We start from the raw sequence: 15,111 nt of genomic DNA, 5'->3' as shown, positions 1-15,111 counted from the left end.
TTATGTCAGTCCCTATGTAGTGTTTTGGGGGTTACGTGTGGTGGGGTGGGGGGAATGCCGGGGGAACTGATAATGCCAGGATTTATAGAGTGACCCAAACGGCTGGGAAAATGTGGGGGGAGTTAAATACAGTGGTCAGGTATAGAAGATCATCTGGTAAAAAAGACACAGAAAATAAAGAGGGACCCGGTCACCCTCTTCACGGTAATGACGGCAGGGTTAGGAGCGCAGTGGTAGGGTAAGACCTCTGTGACACTTACAAAGCGGTATGCTCTTTCTTTATACCTCAGGCTATAGACAGCACAACAAGCACTTTAAAAGTACAGTTTAAATTTTTATTTTTTTTATTTTATATTTATTTTATAAATTGTATTGTATTTTTTGGTTTTGTATTTTTCTAGTTTTAAGGGAAGATGTCAAGGGGGGAGCACTGAAATTTAAAAATTTTATGGGGAAAATCCCCTGCCCTTGGGTTCTGTGCCAGTTTTTAAAGTTTTGCGTTTAAAGGCAAATGGCATAAAATTAATTTTTGTTCCCCTTGTAAAGTTGCTCAAATGTGGGGAGCCAAACTCATCCACACCCCCTAAAAAAAGGGAAAAAACGTCCCCAACCCCAGGGTCAGGGAGGGGACTTTGTTGCAGGGTTTCATATTTACGATTTTTAAAATATACCCAAAAAAGGGCCCATTGCCCTAAAGTTTTTTGTATTTCCTTTGTTCTTCGGGTTTTGATGAAGTTTGGGAAAAAACACCACATGGAAAAAAAAATATGCTAACCATCCCTTTGACAAAATTGGGTTTTAATAGGATTTTCAATAAAATTGGGTTGGGAAAATTTCCTACTTTTTAAATGTGCCTTTGAATAAAAACCCTTTCCCCTCAAGATGCCCACTGCCTTTAAAACCAGCATGGATACATGGATGCATAACGTCAAGTGTCCCATGTTGCGACTGCTGCATGTATCATCTTTAATGGGCAATCCATCACGTGTGTTTACATTGTAAAGGCCATTTGTCCATCTGAGCTCTTGCTTAAGATGCGATGCCTACTCTTCACGTCCTCTTGCCTTCATTCTGTCTGTCTCTGTCTGTGTGTCTCATGAGCGGTGGTCCTTGCAGGCAGACACCACTAGAGAAATTAAGCAAACCCACTGTCATGGCAGACTGTCGTGTTGTTTAACAACTCCTGTTTCCTCCCATTCATTGTGCCTTCAAATTAACATCCCACCATTTAGGTCCATTTTATACCATTGTACACTGTATATCTTTAATTACCTGTGAACCTTGACACAAATACTCTGGGTCTATATTGTTCTGTAAAGACAAAGGAGAGGCCGTCAGCATTGGGAATTCTCAGATTAAGCAAAACCCTATCAGTGCAGTCAGGACCATCTTTTCCTTTCATGTCCATTATCTCACACTGCCTCCTTTCTATTTCTTCTGCCTCCTCGCCAGCCTGACAGAGCCAGACCGCTCAGCTATCCGCCCCCTCAGTCCCTCCGTCCCACCTCTTTCCCTGCTCCATCAATCTCCTGCCTCCTGGCCGACATTCCTCCTCCTTCCCCTCCAACTTGTCGTCCTCTGTTTGTTATCCCCTCTCTCTGTCTCGCCTGCCTCTCTCTACCGCCCTCCTACCTCAGAACCACTACTGTTGCCATGACAGCAAAGGTGATGTCAAGGCAAGACATCAGAGAGCCTGTGTTGAACTTAACTTGTTTGTATGCATGTACCCAAATCAAACACACACACACACACACACACACACACACACACACACACACACACTCCAGCCCCCAGGTGGTTGTAGTTTTTATAGGCTCTCTAAATCTTGTGGTAGGAAAGGATAGGCACCTGTGGCCTTCATGTCGTTGCCGTGGTAACCCAAATGGATCCTTAACTTGATCCTGCATTGGTCAAATGTCCCCGGTTGTATCTTGATTGGTTGAAGGAGTGGTGGTTGCAATTCATTAACCACCTCCATACATACTTTTTGGTTGCACTATGCCCAGATTGTTTTTTGTCTACAGATTATGTCTGTAAAATGTCTGCAAGCTAATCCATAGTGCATACACTGCCTTACTTGATGCGCTGTGGTTCACTCCGTTTGTCTAAACAAGGATAGTAAATTTGAAAAAAAAAATGTAACTGTTGTTTATTCAATTCTTTCTGTTTTTAGCTGCCTGTAATGAACATATTTTCCCATGAGCCCTAAACTAGAGGCTTTGAAACTGTGAGCCATGCCTCGCCACAGGGAGCACAAAAGAGAGACACGAGACAAAGACACTGGGTAATGTGAAGGCAATAGGTCTAAAGACTACAGTGTAGTCATTGTAGTTTGACGTGTTGATTTGGTCCCCTCAACTGGGACATACGGCTCAAGGAGGTGATTATGGTACCATAAACAGGGCTCAAGTTGTAGCCCAGAGCTAAATCACTCACTCTGTGACATGGAAGGTACAGCCAACCATATACTCCCCAGAAACCTGTGCATTTTTACTTCAACCAATCACAAAAGCAGCTGAGTATTCCTCCTTGCAGATCTGTTACAATAAGACTGCCTTCTGTCATTAAAGCCTGCCGGCTCAGACCTCCAATACCTTGCTGCCTTTAGATCAATGTAACAGCATATTCAAATGACTAATACCTGTGTTGAATAAAAGACAAAAAGTTTAAGAAACAGTCTAAAACTAATATTATAAATTGCAGTAATGTTCTGTGTGTCATGCTCTCGTCTCTTGAGCAGCTACTCCCAGAAGCGATAGTTTGTTCTCATTAACCAATGCCAGCCATTTCCCTCTCTAATGCCTTCAACCCCCTACTTATCTTATTCTGTGCTCTCACAACCTGACTAATAGGCTTCAGTTTCCATTCAAATGAAGTCATTAGTGTGTGTGTTTGTGTATGTGTGTGGGTGTGTGTGTGTGTTGTGTGTTGTGTTGAAACACCAGGATTGCTTTGAACACACACCAAAATGGTTTGTAATGTGTGTGTGTGTGTGTGTGTGTGTGTGTGTGTGTGTGTGTGTGTGTGTGTGTGTGTGTGTGTATGTGTGCTTAAATCCTTCCCTCTGTGTGTGTGTGTGTGTGTGTGTGTGTGTGTGTGTGTGTGTGTTGTGTGTTGTGTTGAAACACCAGGATTGCTTCGAACACACACTAAAATGGTTTGTAATGTGTTTGTGTGTGTGTGTGTGTATGTGTGTGTATGTGTATGTGTGCTTGAATCCTTCCCTCTATGTATGTGTGTGTGTGTGCGTGTGCCAAACGTAAAGGTCTCAGTAAAACTTGTCTGCGTGAAGGTCATTTTCATGATGACTCATCCCTTCTATTCCACCGTGCATTGAGCACAGATTTCTCCAGACACACAGACTGAAAGACAGAAAGACAGACTGACACAAAGACAGACAGACAGACGCACACACACACAGACAGACAGACTGAGACAAAGACAGACAGACAGACTGACACAAAGACAGAGACAGACAGAACGACAAACAGACAGAGAGACACACAGACATAGATAGACAGACAGACACAAAGCCCAATATGATATAATGTCTGTGAAAACATGATGTCAGAGTTACAATCTTTCTGCTGCTACTGTTTCAAAACTTGTGAATCCCAACTCTGAATATTACAGTGTGCACATGGGACAAATCCACATACACATCTTATTCAGATAAAAACTAAACCAATAAAGTAACAGACATTACATACAGGTAGGTTAGTGGTTAGCATGTTTGTCTCATAGAAAGAATGTCCTGGTTTTGAGTTTGATTTCTCTTAGTTCTCCCAGAGAATACGTAGGTATGCACAATGACTGGATGGGAGGAAATCACACAGGTGTCACACAGACACCTACAGTACGTAGATAGTACACACATCCTGGTTGCCATGGTTGAGACATTACACTTCCTTTTCATCGGCCTTTGGGTTTTTCTCTCTGCTCATTTGCAACCAACAAACACTTTCTAACAGGGAATCAAACGTAAGGATGTTGACATCATTAATAATTCACTGGTGTCTTTGGTGGTTTCCTCCTTCTCCCACTTTATCTCTCTCGCTCTCTCCTGCTCTTTCATTTGCACTTTGTCCTCTCTCTCTCACTCATTCAACACCAATAACAGGTTTTATAAATACTGATAACAGGTTATATATATAAATATGTCCCCTCTCCACAGTGTTTCCCTTCTGCTGTCATCCCAGTGGGCAGCCACAGGGGGAAATGTTACATGAAATGTTCCATATCTGAAAAATACTGTACATACACAAAGAACACACGGGCTTCATTATATCGTTCATAACTAAGAAGCTTTGGTGAGAAAAAGGAAAGACAATTTACAGAATGGTAGCGCAATGTTTGAATAGCAAAAAGAGAAACAGATGTTGATTTTGAGAAAAAGGTGTTGCACATCATGATATTTATTGCTGGAAGATTAAAGAGTGATTTGATGATTACAACCTTTAAAGAATTGGTAATAAAGTTTGACTAATTTATGGTTTCTAAGGAGCGTGTATGTGCCTGTTTTCATCACTCGGTCACACATTATGTTGAACAGCTCTCTTTCTGTCCTTCACCTTCACGCTTACTGTCATCAGATTCACCCATTAAGCCTCTCCATCCCATTTCCTTGCGGTCTTTTCATTATTTGGAAATGATATCCATCTGCAAACCCCCACACATCAGCCAAATCTCACCATGTCAACAACTAACTGTCCCCCTGCTCATCTTTCTCAGTTCAGTCCCATGCTTCATATCTCAACATGGCGTTATGTCATCCCTCTCCTCGCCACCCCCCATTCCTGTCAGGCCTGTCTGACTCTTGTCTACCGTCTTCCTCCCTCCGGCCATCTATCTTCCCCATCCTCCACTCCTGCACTCTCACTTTGAAAACTTTCCTCTCCTCATTCCATCACTTCCCTCGGGAGATTGATTTTTTGTAGGTGTGCTTCAGAGGACCATTGTCCATACTCAGCACTTCCAGCTTCAGGTGTGGCTCACCATCTATTTTATGGCACATTTCAGAGACCCTGAGCCGATAATGAGGTGCCATGACTTATGGTCAACATATGTGACTTGAAACTTGTCAAAAATGTGGTTGAAAATGATGCAAACTGATTTTTAATTGCAATGCACAAAAACAAACACATAAACCTCAAAGTAGAATACTACAAACATATATTTCACCACAGAATTAGTATTGAAAGTTTGTTAAATATATCGCTGGGTCCCCTAAACTGTTATTCATGACAGTTTTGTGACAGTTCATGATGCTACTAGTCTACATCGACAATGTTACATTTCTGGAATTGTAGCGGTGCTGCTGGAGATTCCGCCGGATGTGATTGTTTTTTTTTTAAAGATTATTTTTTCAGGGTTTTTTCCTTTATTAGATAGAGACAGTGGATAGACATGTGAAACGGGGAGAGAGAGAAAAAGATTGGGGATTACACACAGCAAAGGGCCACCAGCTAGATTCGAACCTGGGCCACTGCAGGACTCAGCCAACATGGGGCGAGCGCACTTACTCAGTGAGCTATGGGCCGCCCCAATGGACGTGATTGGTTTAAAGAAATGCCAATAAGCCAAAGCTCATTATTCTCCCATCCCGGAACGCTGTTTGGACTTGCCAGACCCTCCTTTGCAGAACTGTGGAGGAAGGTCTGACAATGTCAGACTGATGCTACAGTGACTTCCTGTTTTACACTGTTGATTGCTTTTAATTGAACTGAGCTACAAATGTTTCCTGGCAACCAATTTGCACATTTTAAAGTCTTTACTAGTTAAAGTGTCTTCACATTTGAGCATTAGGTAATAGACTTTATCGTTATTGGTTAGCTGGAGCAGGTGATGAATAGGGGGATGGTAGCGATGCGGCTCATTGCACTGGTCTATTTTATTGCTTCAAAGATGACAGCAGAGGTTTAAAATAGAAAGCAGTCCCGGAGAGCAACCTGACAAAGGCAACGGGAAAGAACATCCAACTTCTCCAGAGGCTTTGCCAGTAAACACATGATGTAACTCAGCGTAAGACTACAGACTGGAGGAACGAGGGGGAGCAGAGGCAGAATGCAGAAAGAAGATACATTTCTTAGTTTTATTCATATGTTGAAAGAAAGAAAGAAAGAAAGAAAGGGTTAAGTAATCATGCTGAGCTATCTGTCCCCTCACCAAACCACTTAGCTAATATTAAATTCAGACATGATGACTTCATCCTGGAGCACTTAGCCACTCAGCAGTTATTGCATCATCAGATTTGGAAAGAGGCCCGATGATGTCATCCCAAGAGTGATGAGGACACTATGTACTGTAGTGTTATAAAATAAAAAGCCGCTTTAACAGGATTGTTTTTATGAGTGATATTCTGTGAAAGGGAGCTGCTTGACCTAATCTAAAAGAGTGTAAATGCTTCTATGTTCTAATAATGAACTTCTGACTACACACACACACACACACACACACACACAATATTAACTTCACATTCTGGTGAAATAAATACTTCAAACTCATTTTCTTCTCAGAACTTGCCATATTTTATAGTAAGGTACATACATTTACATTTCAGCTGTCTTTGTGCTCACAGTAAGGGGGATAAAATACCTACAGTAAACATTATGTGACACACGCATACACATGCACACACACACACGCGCACACACACGCACACACACACACACACACACACACACACACACACACGAGAACTGTCCCCAGTGCACTCAGTCTGTTCCAGTCTTTTCTCAAACCACCTAATTTAGGCTTTCTTGTACTTAATAAGTAATCATATATGAAATACCACTTATACTTACAAAACATGTCCAACAAATCAACCATAAGAGTACAAAACAAGAACATAAATTAAAAAAAAATCTACTTCTTTATGAAGAAAACACTGTGTTATAAAATAAACTTTAATAATGCACATTTTTACAGCTTTGTCAGATGCGGTTCATTCAGGTTTTCATACGATGGACAAGGTTACTATTTATAGAAGAGCTGAAAAAAGAGAAGAAGAAGGAGCAGAGGAAGAAAAGAAGAAGAATAATAGCGACATTTAAGACATTCTGCACTGCACACGGTTACAGTGACAATTGGTTGTTGCCATGGAGATGATGTTGCATGAGTGATTTTCGGTGACAGTCTTTGGGATCATTAAAGCTATGGGGTTCCCTTTGTCATGCCCCGGCCTCCTAGCTGAACCCCAATAACTTCAAAGATAAGTGAATGAATGACTGATTGAATGATGAATTCAAATGACCCTCCACACAACATCAAAGTCCCCTCCCCCTTGTTTCCTACCCGCCCTCACTGAAAGTCCAATGGGTAATGGCTAGCAGGACGTTGAATCCCACCCATCCTCATTCCATCCCTCTCGTTGTTGGACCAGATCAGACATGGAAGATGGAATCCAGCATTACCCTGGCTTTCTAATCCTCTGAAAAACCATGCCACTTGGCAATCTGGCGACGCGGGTGGTCGCAGATCTCCCTCCAGTGCTCGCCGGGCGTGCCCGTCGCCGATGTGCCCAACACCAGGCGCCCAAGGATGGTGTTGGGGCAGCGTGAGTTGGCTATGTCTGAGTCCATCAGCAGCAGCTCCACGCTGGTGTCCCTCAGGCCCTCGTTGGAGGGCAGATCAAAGACAAAGAGCTCATTGAAGACCGGGTTGGGGGAGCACTTCTTCACGTGGGTCTTTTTCTTGCACACGCGCTTCTTCCCTTGGTACATGTTCACCTTGACGTACGGATCTAGTGCAGAAGAATGACAAAAGCAGAGGAACAAAGTAAGGACAAAAGCAACAAAAAAGGCATGGTGAATATCCCTGTAGCAGCGGCAGAGTGGCATATTCTTCCCAAGCCCAATCAATACGGCAATTGATAGAGTGGAAATGATGGATATTAATCATGGGGACAAAAGGGGCTGGCTGTGTAAACACTGCGTGCATGTGTGTGTGTGTGTGTGTGTGTGTGTGTGTGTGTGTGCTTGTCACTAAAGTGCTCTCTATCACATCCTGATCAGATTACTTCACTGCGGTGGCCGTGTCATTATGGCAACTCTCACAGCATCCAAAGTAGTCTGGGCTGCTTGGCAGGAAGAGGAAAATGATTTTGGTCTCATCAGTGTAGGGTTATGTGAAGGAAGTTATTGCACACGTGTTTGTCCGTGTAAGCAGTGATCCCATAGATTGCATATTGAAAGGTTGCCCAAAAAGTGAACGCACCTGTAGGTCCATTGTTTTCAGTCTTGGGCAGGTGGCGAGCTTTGAGGACGACCACGGTCAGAGTGTTGGTGGTGGACTGGTAACACAAGGAGAGCAGGAGCTCGCCTCGGCCTGAGGACTTCTGTGGAGAGACGGAGGAGGGATGAATGAGTGACAGAACACATACAACAAAAAGGTGATTCAAGAAGAGATGGCAGGTGTAAAAGAAGACAGAGAAGAAGGACTTTCAGACATGTTATCAGACATGAACTTGCATCCATTTAGGCAGCAGGCCAAACAAGTCACAACATGTTCTTTTCTCAATTTCAAAGTAAACCATCCACTTATCCTGCCCTGTTCATTGCCACAAAGGCTATATGCAAGGACATGTTGCCATTAATACATTGGTATTTCATTGTTTAGTAAGGCTAAAACAATTGCTTCATTTTGTATTTACATTTTTCTTTCACGATTAAATGTGTTTAACTAGGTAAAAATAACAAGAGACTCCATGAACATGTATTCAGTAATAGGGTATGACTGTTGGACATCTATGCATTAATAAAACACTTAGCCAGCTATTGTCAACAATGTTGTGGTAAAACCTGCAGCTGCTCGTACTGGAAATGGTGTCAGTGCTGATGATAAAATGGCTGTCAAATAAATAATCACCAGCTGCTTACGGGGTGTGTCCTCATATCCTGACTAGCACAAATGTGTAGTTGAGAAACTCCCTATTCTGTGCAACATTTGTGATACACATACACATCCACGTCTGTGTCCACAACCAATCGAGCTGACGCCTCGGATGCTGAAATCACACCTAACGTGTTGTCACGCCACGACTCATGGTTGCCATGGCAATGAAAAGTATCACACAGAAATTGAAAATGCGGATGTGAGTGTGCTGTAGATGTGTTTGTATGTGACTACACACCAAACGTCCAACACTATTCTATGTTTTTGCTGCCCTCCAGGGTGAAGACAATGGCTCAGCTGCTTGGTGTATTGATTCCCTGAACTGTTGTGCACGCACGCACGCACACACACACACACACACACACACACACACACACACACACACACACAACACACACACACACCACACACACACACACACACACACACACACACACACACACACACAGTGGGACAGATATGCTCTGCAGACAAAGAGAGCCACCACCCAGTTTGCAAAGGGCTGCTTCTAAGAGAAACTAGAGAGAACTAATTAGAAGCATTAATATATGCTCATATTAAGATAATTCAGCCCAAAAGGATTTTCTCATTGCATCACATACACATCACATCCACATGGAGATACTGAATACTAGATGTAATAAAACCTTTCTTTTAATCTGTCAAAAAAGGGCTGTTTGCACTTTTGTTTGCAAATAAAATGGTTTTCTTTCTAATGCAGAAGAACTAATCAACGTGTTATCTTTATATGTATTTGTTTGCTGTTGTATAGTATTTGTTTTGCTGTATAGTATTTGTTTGCTGTTGTATAGTATTTGTTTTGCTGTTGTATAGTATTTGTTTTGCTGTTCTTAATTTATGAATTCCCTGTGCGGCATCCTTGAGTGCCATGAAAGGCGTCTTTAAATAAAATGTATTATTATTATTATTATTATTATATCTTCTAACCTGCCGACTTAAAAATTGCACTAAAGAATTCAGAAGAAGAATCCCACTGCAAAGCAATATTGTGAATTTTGAACCTAATTTTCTATTGCACTAAAAAGCGACTCAGCAGACTCCTCCCTACAGCAGAGGTTGATGAGATTTGTCCCTCCTGGGACCCAAATGAGAAATTGAATTGAAAAAATATGGTTAGTCTCAGTGTGGAGAGAACTTTATAGTTTATGAAATATTATCCTCTTGGCCATAAAAATACTGAGGTAGCTCTGCTGAGGGGGAATGAACCTTTTATATTTCTCAGAATCTGAGTGACATTTCCCTCGACTTCTCTGGAGTACTATATCAAAACAGAAATCTTCAAAGATATTACAGATAGCTTACATTCCTCCTGGGAAGGTACAAATGTGCGTAGACTTTTCCTCTCCCACCTGGTAGGCACAGTGCTTCCATTAAAGTAGAGCTCTGCAGAGTACACTATTAGCCCACATATCTATAATTAGATTGATATCATCTCACATTCCACCTACAAATGGACAAATGCTCATGTACAGCCAAACCATCGGGTGCAAATATATAGAGCGCTGCTGTATACCAATGATAAGGATAAAGCTAGCATCTTATAATCCATTGTTTAAATTCACCAGTGGACTGAAAGTAATGCAGCCAACCTATCTACTCCTGGGTATTTTTGGCACAGTTGTCAGGGTATTACACAGTATATCAGCCTACATCTCAGCAACTGATTTTTATAACACAATACATGACATTCCTCTAAAAGGAGAAGATGTATGACTGGAAATGAGCTATAGTACATGTGTGGCCCTTAGAGTTGCCAGGAACAGAGCAGAAGTATATTGACCACCAGCCCATAGATCGATAATGGTGGGGTGTGATATCATCATCTTTTCAATACACTACTGGGAATGTAACAATGTCCATGTGACTCCCTTTCAAATTGGGCATCACTGCGTTACTGTTTCAAATCTCTGATGGATAAAAAGACCTTCAATAAACACAAATTAACCACAATTCAGATTATAAATTGATAAAGGCACTGATCACATAAATGACATATTTGAAAGATTTCTGAATAATCAGTCAAAACAGAAACTTCAAAGGCTTTCATATATCTAAACTCACAGCTGTCCATTTAAGAACCCCACCCAACCTCAGTATCAGATATCAAATCCATAATGGCAACTGATCTTGTCTCCTTCTTTCCACAGAGGGATACACTTCCTATCTACTTTCTCCATTTGATTTATTTTAAAGTAATGCTTTTCTAACCCAACTAGACAGAATGAAAAATGTATTGCAAAATGTATTATTGAGATCCAAATTCAAAACTTCTATTCAAGGTTTAGATTATGCCATTAGAGTTGAATAATAGATCTCAAAGTAATTTCAAGAAACGTATTATAATGCATTTGCATTTAGGTGAGTTAGAGGAAGCTCCATGATTCAAATATCATCATATTTTAATAAGTAAATGGATTTCAGGATGATTACGTACCGATTTACGTCCTGATTAATATTGTGACAATTAAGCACTTTTGTTATGATATGAAGTTATATGATATATATGAAGTTATATATTTATGTTTATTTATGAAGTTTATGATATATGTTATAAAAATGCTGCATGCTGTAAAGTAACTTTAAAGGTCCCATGACATGGTCTGAAGTCTCTTTTATATAGACCTTATTGACCCCCTAATACCGTATCTGAAATCTCTCTCCCAGAATTCACCCTTGGTGCAGAATTACAGCCACTAGAGCCAGTCCCACAATGAGCTTTCCTTAGGAAGTGCCAATTATGTGTCTGTAGCCAGTTTGCCATAGGTAAGCTGGCCTAATCCCAATGATTGCGCTCAAAGAAAACTGGTAACAAAAAAGATGAAACAAACCCCAGATTTAAATCATGAATTCAAAGGGTTCAAAAATCCAAATTGTTCCAGATCTTACCTTGACATTCTTCTTGATGATTTCTCGGCTCATCAGAATACGCCCCTCTGACAAGTCGATCCCAGACAAGGGTACAAGGGTCTCTCCGATGACCTCATCACGAGAGAACCTATCAAAGCTCAGTACCATGAAGTGAAGGGCCAACTCTGATACTCGGGCCAGCGAGATCCCGTAGAAGCTGAAGGTCTCATCAAAGGCGGGGTCCAGAGTCTTCCTCATGACTCTGGTCTTCACCCGGTGCTTTTTCTCTGGCAGCAGGGTCAGCTTGATGTAAGGGTCAGAGGTCAGCGACTGCTCATCAGTTGGGGTCAGGCCATGGGCTTCCTGGATAAAAAAATCAAATCAGTCAAGACTGCACAACACCATTTTAATTCAAAGTTCTATCAAAAATGGATTGTAAGACACACACACACACACACACGCACACACGCGCACACACACACACACACACTACCTACCTTAATATGGACAATGAATGCCTTCTTCTCCGGCTGGTAATCCAGGGAGAAGTGGAGGGTCCCTAGTCCGCCCTCCCTATCCACCCCCTGGGGTTTGTCCACGGCTGGGGTGGGTGCCTGGCTGGACAGGGTACTGCATGGTGAAGGGAGGTCACTGCGGTCCAACACCCCAGGTTGGGTGAACCCTGCATGGGGAGAGGGCAGCTCCAGGTCTGGGGAGCTGCGCACCTTCTGGTGGTGGTGATGAAATGGTTTGGTGGTGAAGTTGCCATTCAGATCCCGTTTCTCCAGATCCAGATGCAGTCTAGAACTGTTTGGACTTGACACCAATTTACCAGTGCCGGTCGGACTCATTGGCGATGCAGCGTGGCAGTTTCCGTTAACATCAGTTTTACTGGTGTCGTTAGTTGTCATGGTGGCAGGTGCAGCGAACTTCTTCTTGCCGCTGAGGCTCTCCGGGTAGATGTCAACCCCTTTGAGCATGTGCACAAACTTGTAAGGAGGTGTCTTCTGGGATTTGGTGTTTTTACGCTGGCAACAGATCCACGCAAAGGCTGACACAGTGAAGACAAGGCCAAATACACTCACCACAGCAACACCGAATGGCACTGCCACTGTAGAGGACAACAGAGAGAGCGGAGGGAGAGAAAATAACCTTAATTAAAAATGTCTGACGACACACCCCAATCACACATAAAAAGAATTGTTCACCTCAACAGATTTTGTTGTTGCATTGAGACAATTGAAAACATTGTGTGTGTGTGTGTGTGTGCGTGTGTGTGCGTGTGTGTGTGTGTGTGTGTGTGTGTGTGCGTGCGTGTGTGTGTGTGTGTGTTTGTGTGTGTATATGCGTGTGTGTGCGTGTGTGACTGACACAAGCTGCAGTTTTTACTCAGATGGAGATGAAAACAATGCAATCTGTTCAACTCTGATGAATTACCATCAGTGCTGTGATTATATTCCAAACATGGCTGCAGTGAATCCACAGGAAACAGCTGGTGTAAGTAATGAACGGAAAAACCACATACACAACATCATTAAGTGACTGGATGATTTTATAAAAATGGCTGAACTCAGAAGCAAAAGATGGAAAAGTAACAAGGCCCTGGCAATGTCAGTTTTTCTGTTACTTGGTATTGTGACAGATTGATGCGATGATACGCAGATCTATAATGTAAACCCGTTAGGAAAGTTTTTTGAACCTACAACCACACATCAGGATAAGTATGGTCAATACAGACACAAAATGGCCAGCACTTGTTAAATCACATTTTTGTCAACATTAGTGGTACTTCAGGGACCTAATTCCTTTCAGTGGTACTTTTGTCTCCTATTGTGGTATCCCTAAAACGTTATTATGGAGACATAATACTGTGGTATTTGCCACTCAATGTTTCCGTTTTTTGTATTTTGTTTTGTGGTGTTGAAATGTGACTCAACAGCAATCACGCTGATCCATCCATCTCATTAGACTAAACGTGCACTGTTTCCTGCATCTGACGGCAGCCCAGTGGAAAAGCACTCAGGTTAACACCCATACAAAGAGGGAGGGAGAGGGGTGTGGGTTATCACTCATTTACTCATGTCTAGTGAATCTTTTTCATCTGGTAAAATCTATACGGTTGTTTGCTTAAATTAGATCATCAGAATTGTGTATCATATATTTAGGCTACACTTTTCTTATATATCAGCCTTGTCACTTGGGTGATTAGGATGCTGAAAGTGTCATGTTTACACAAACAATATACATAAGCAATCTGTATTTTTGTACCAATTTCCCTATAACTTTCCGATAACATGTTGGACTTTACAGGTAAACAGTGATGTTTCAGAACAATTTTACTTATTTGTTGCCATCTCTGCAAAAAGACTCTCTCTAAAGACCTGTATGTAAATTATAGTAGGCTACGCCTATTCATTTCTAGTGAAGCCTATTTACTGTAAGATAGTTGTGGGCATAGAATCCATCTTAAGTGCATCTGCTGCTATAATCACAGCACTTGTAGCCATACTGTTCTCTCCCTTTTCCTTTCATTAATATTTCAGCCTGATGTCATGGGTGGAGTGCTTTTCAAGGCAACAACCACAGACAGATGGATGTGGCAACGGGCGGGCGGTGCTGAGCCGAGAGGAGATCTACTATATGAAAAACAAACAGGGGCTTTCCAGGCTTTAGGCTACCTTGGGTATATTCTACACAAGTCCATCAATAATAAATGCATACAAAATAATAAAATAATAAATAAAATAAACTTAGCTTACATTGCTATAGTAGAAACGTCACCTCTGAGTTTTCCTGACAATTAACTGTCGCACTTAAGCTAGCTGCAAAATGGAGGCTGGAGGTCTCCAAAAACACGTAGTTTTATCGAGAAAAAGGGTTTGGCAGCACAGTGGACAAAGCCATTCACTTTAGAGTAGAGTATTGTAACATACATTTACTGTCGTTATTTTTTTTAAAACAAGTGGCCAGAATAGAGCATGAATTCAAATGAAACACACTAGCTAATTCTGTTATATCAATAGTGGCGACTAATAACGTTAGCTAACTACGTTTGAGTCGAGTCACGTGTAATGACTAACTCGGTACTGACAACCCCGAGGTTAGCACAAACAACCTCACACAGTCACACCTGTACAGACTCACCGAGCTGAGCTCCTTCCTCCACCATTGGAGCCATGTTCGCTGTCCAAGGTGCTGCTGAAACGGTCCGCCTGCTTTCACACCGAGCTCTCTTCCCTCTCCTCTCCTGATGACGAGGTGCAGGATATCTCCACAATATCTCCGCTTTGATTATGTTTAATAATGCAACGGCTTTTGTATGGCTTCAATAATTGAATAAGCAGTCTTGTT

At 41.9% G+C, this 15,111-nt stretch overlaps 1 protein-coding gene across 1 annotated transcript in view; it reads right to left on the bottom strand.

Annotated features, from left to right (window-relative positions):
- Positions 1-6,503: 6,503 nt before the first annotated feature.
- Positions 6,504-15,111, bottom strand: part of syt4 (synaptotagmin IV) — an 8,722-nt gene continuing 114 nt past the window's right edge. The window contains exons 1-5 of the mRNA XM_032544802.1: positions 14,905-15,111; positions 12,258-12,871; positions 11,800-12,123; positions 8,215-8,335; positions 6,504-7,741 (exon numbers count right to left, since the gene is read on the bottom strand). The exon at positions 14,905-15,111 is cut by the window's right edge and continues 114 nt beyond it. Of these exons, the coding sequence (XP_032400693.1) occupies positions 7,422-7,741; positions 8,215-8,335; positions 11,800-12,123; positions 12,258-12,871; positions 14,905-14,938 (1,413 nt within the window). The 5' untranslated portion in view covers positions 14,939-15,111 and the 3' untranslated portion in view covers positions 6,504-7,421. The remainder of the gene's footprint in view (positions 7,742-8,214; positions 8,336-11,799; positions 12,124-12,257; positions 12,872-14,904) is intronic.

This window comes from Etheostoma spectabile, chromosome 19 (genome assembly GCF_008692095.1).
Source record: "Etheostoma spectabile isolate EspeVRDwgs_2016 chromosome 19, UIUC_Espe_1.0, whole genome shotgun sequence".
NCBI classification, from domain to species: domain Eukaryota; kingdom Metazoa; phylum Chordata; class Actinopteri; order Perciformes; family Percidae; genus Etheostoma; species Etheostoma spectabile.
The sequence above is the reverse complement of the archived record's forward strand: the minus strand, read 5'-3'. Positions and strand labels throughout refer to the sequence as shown.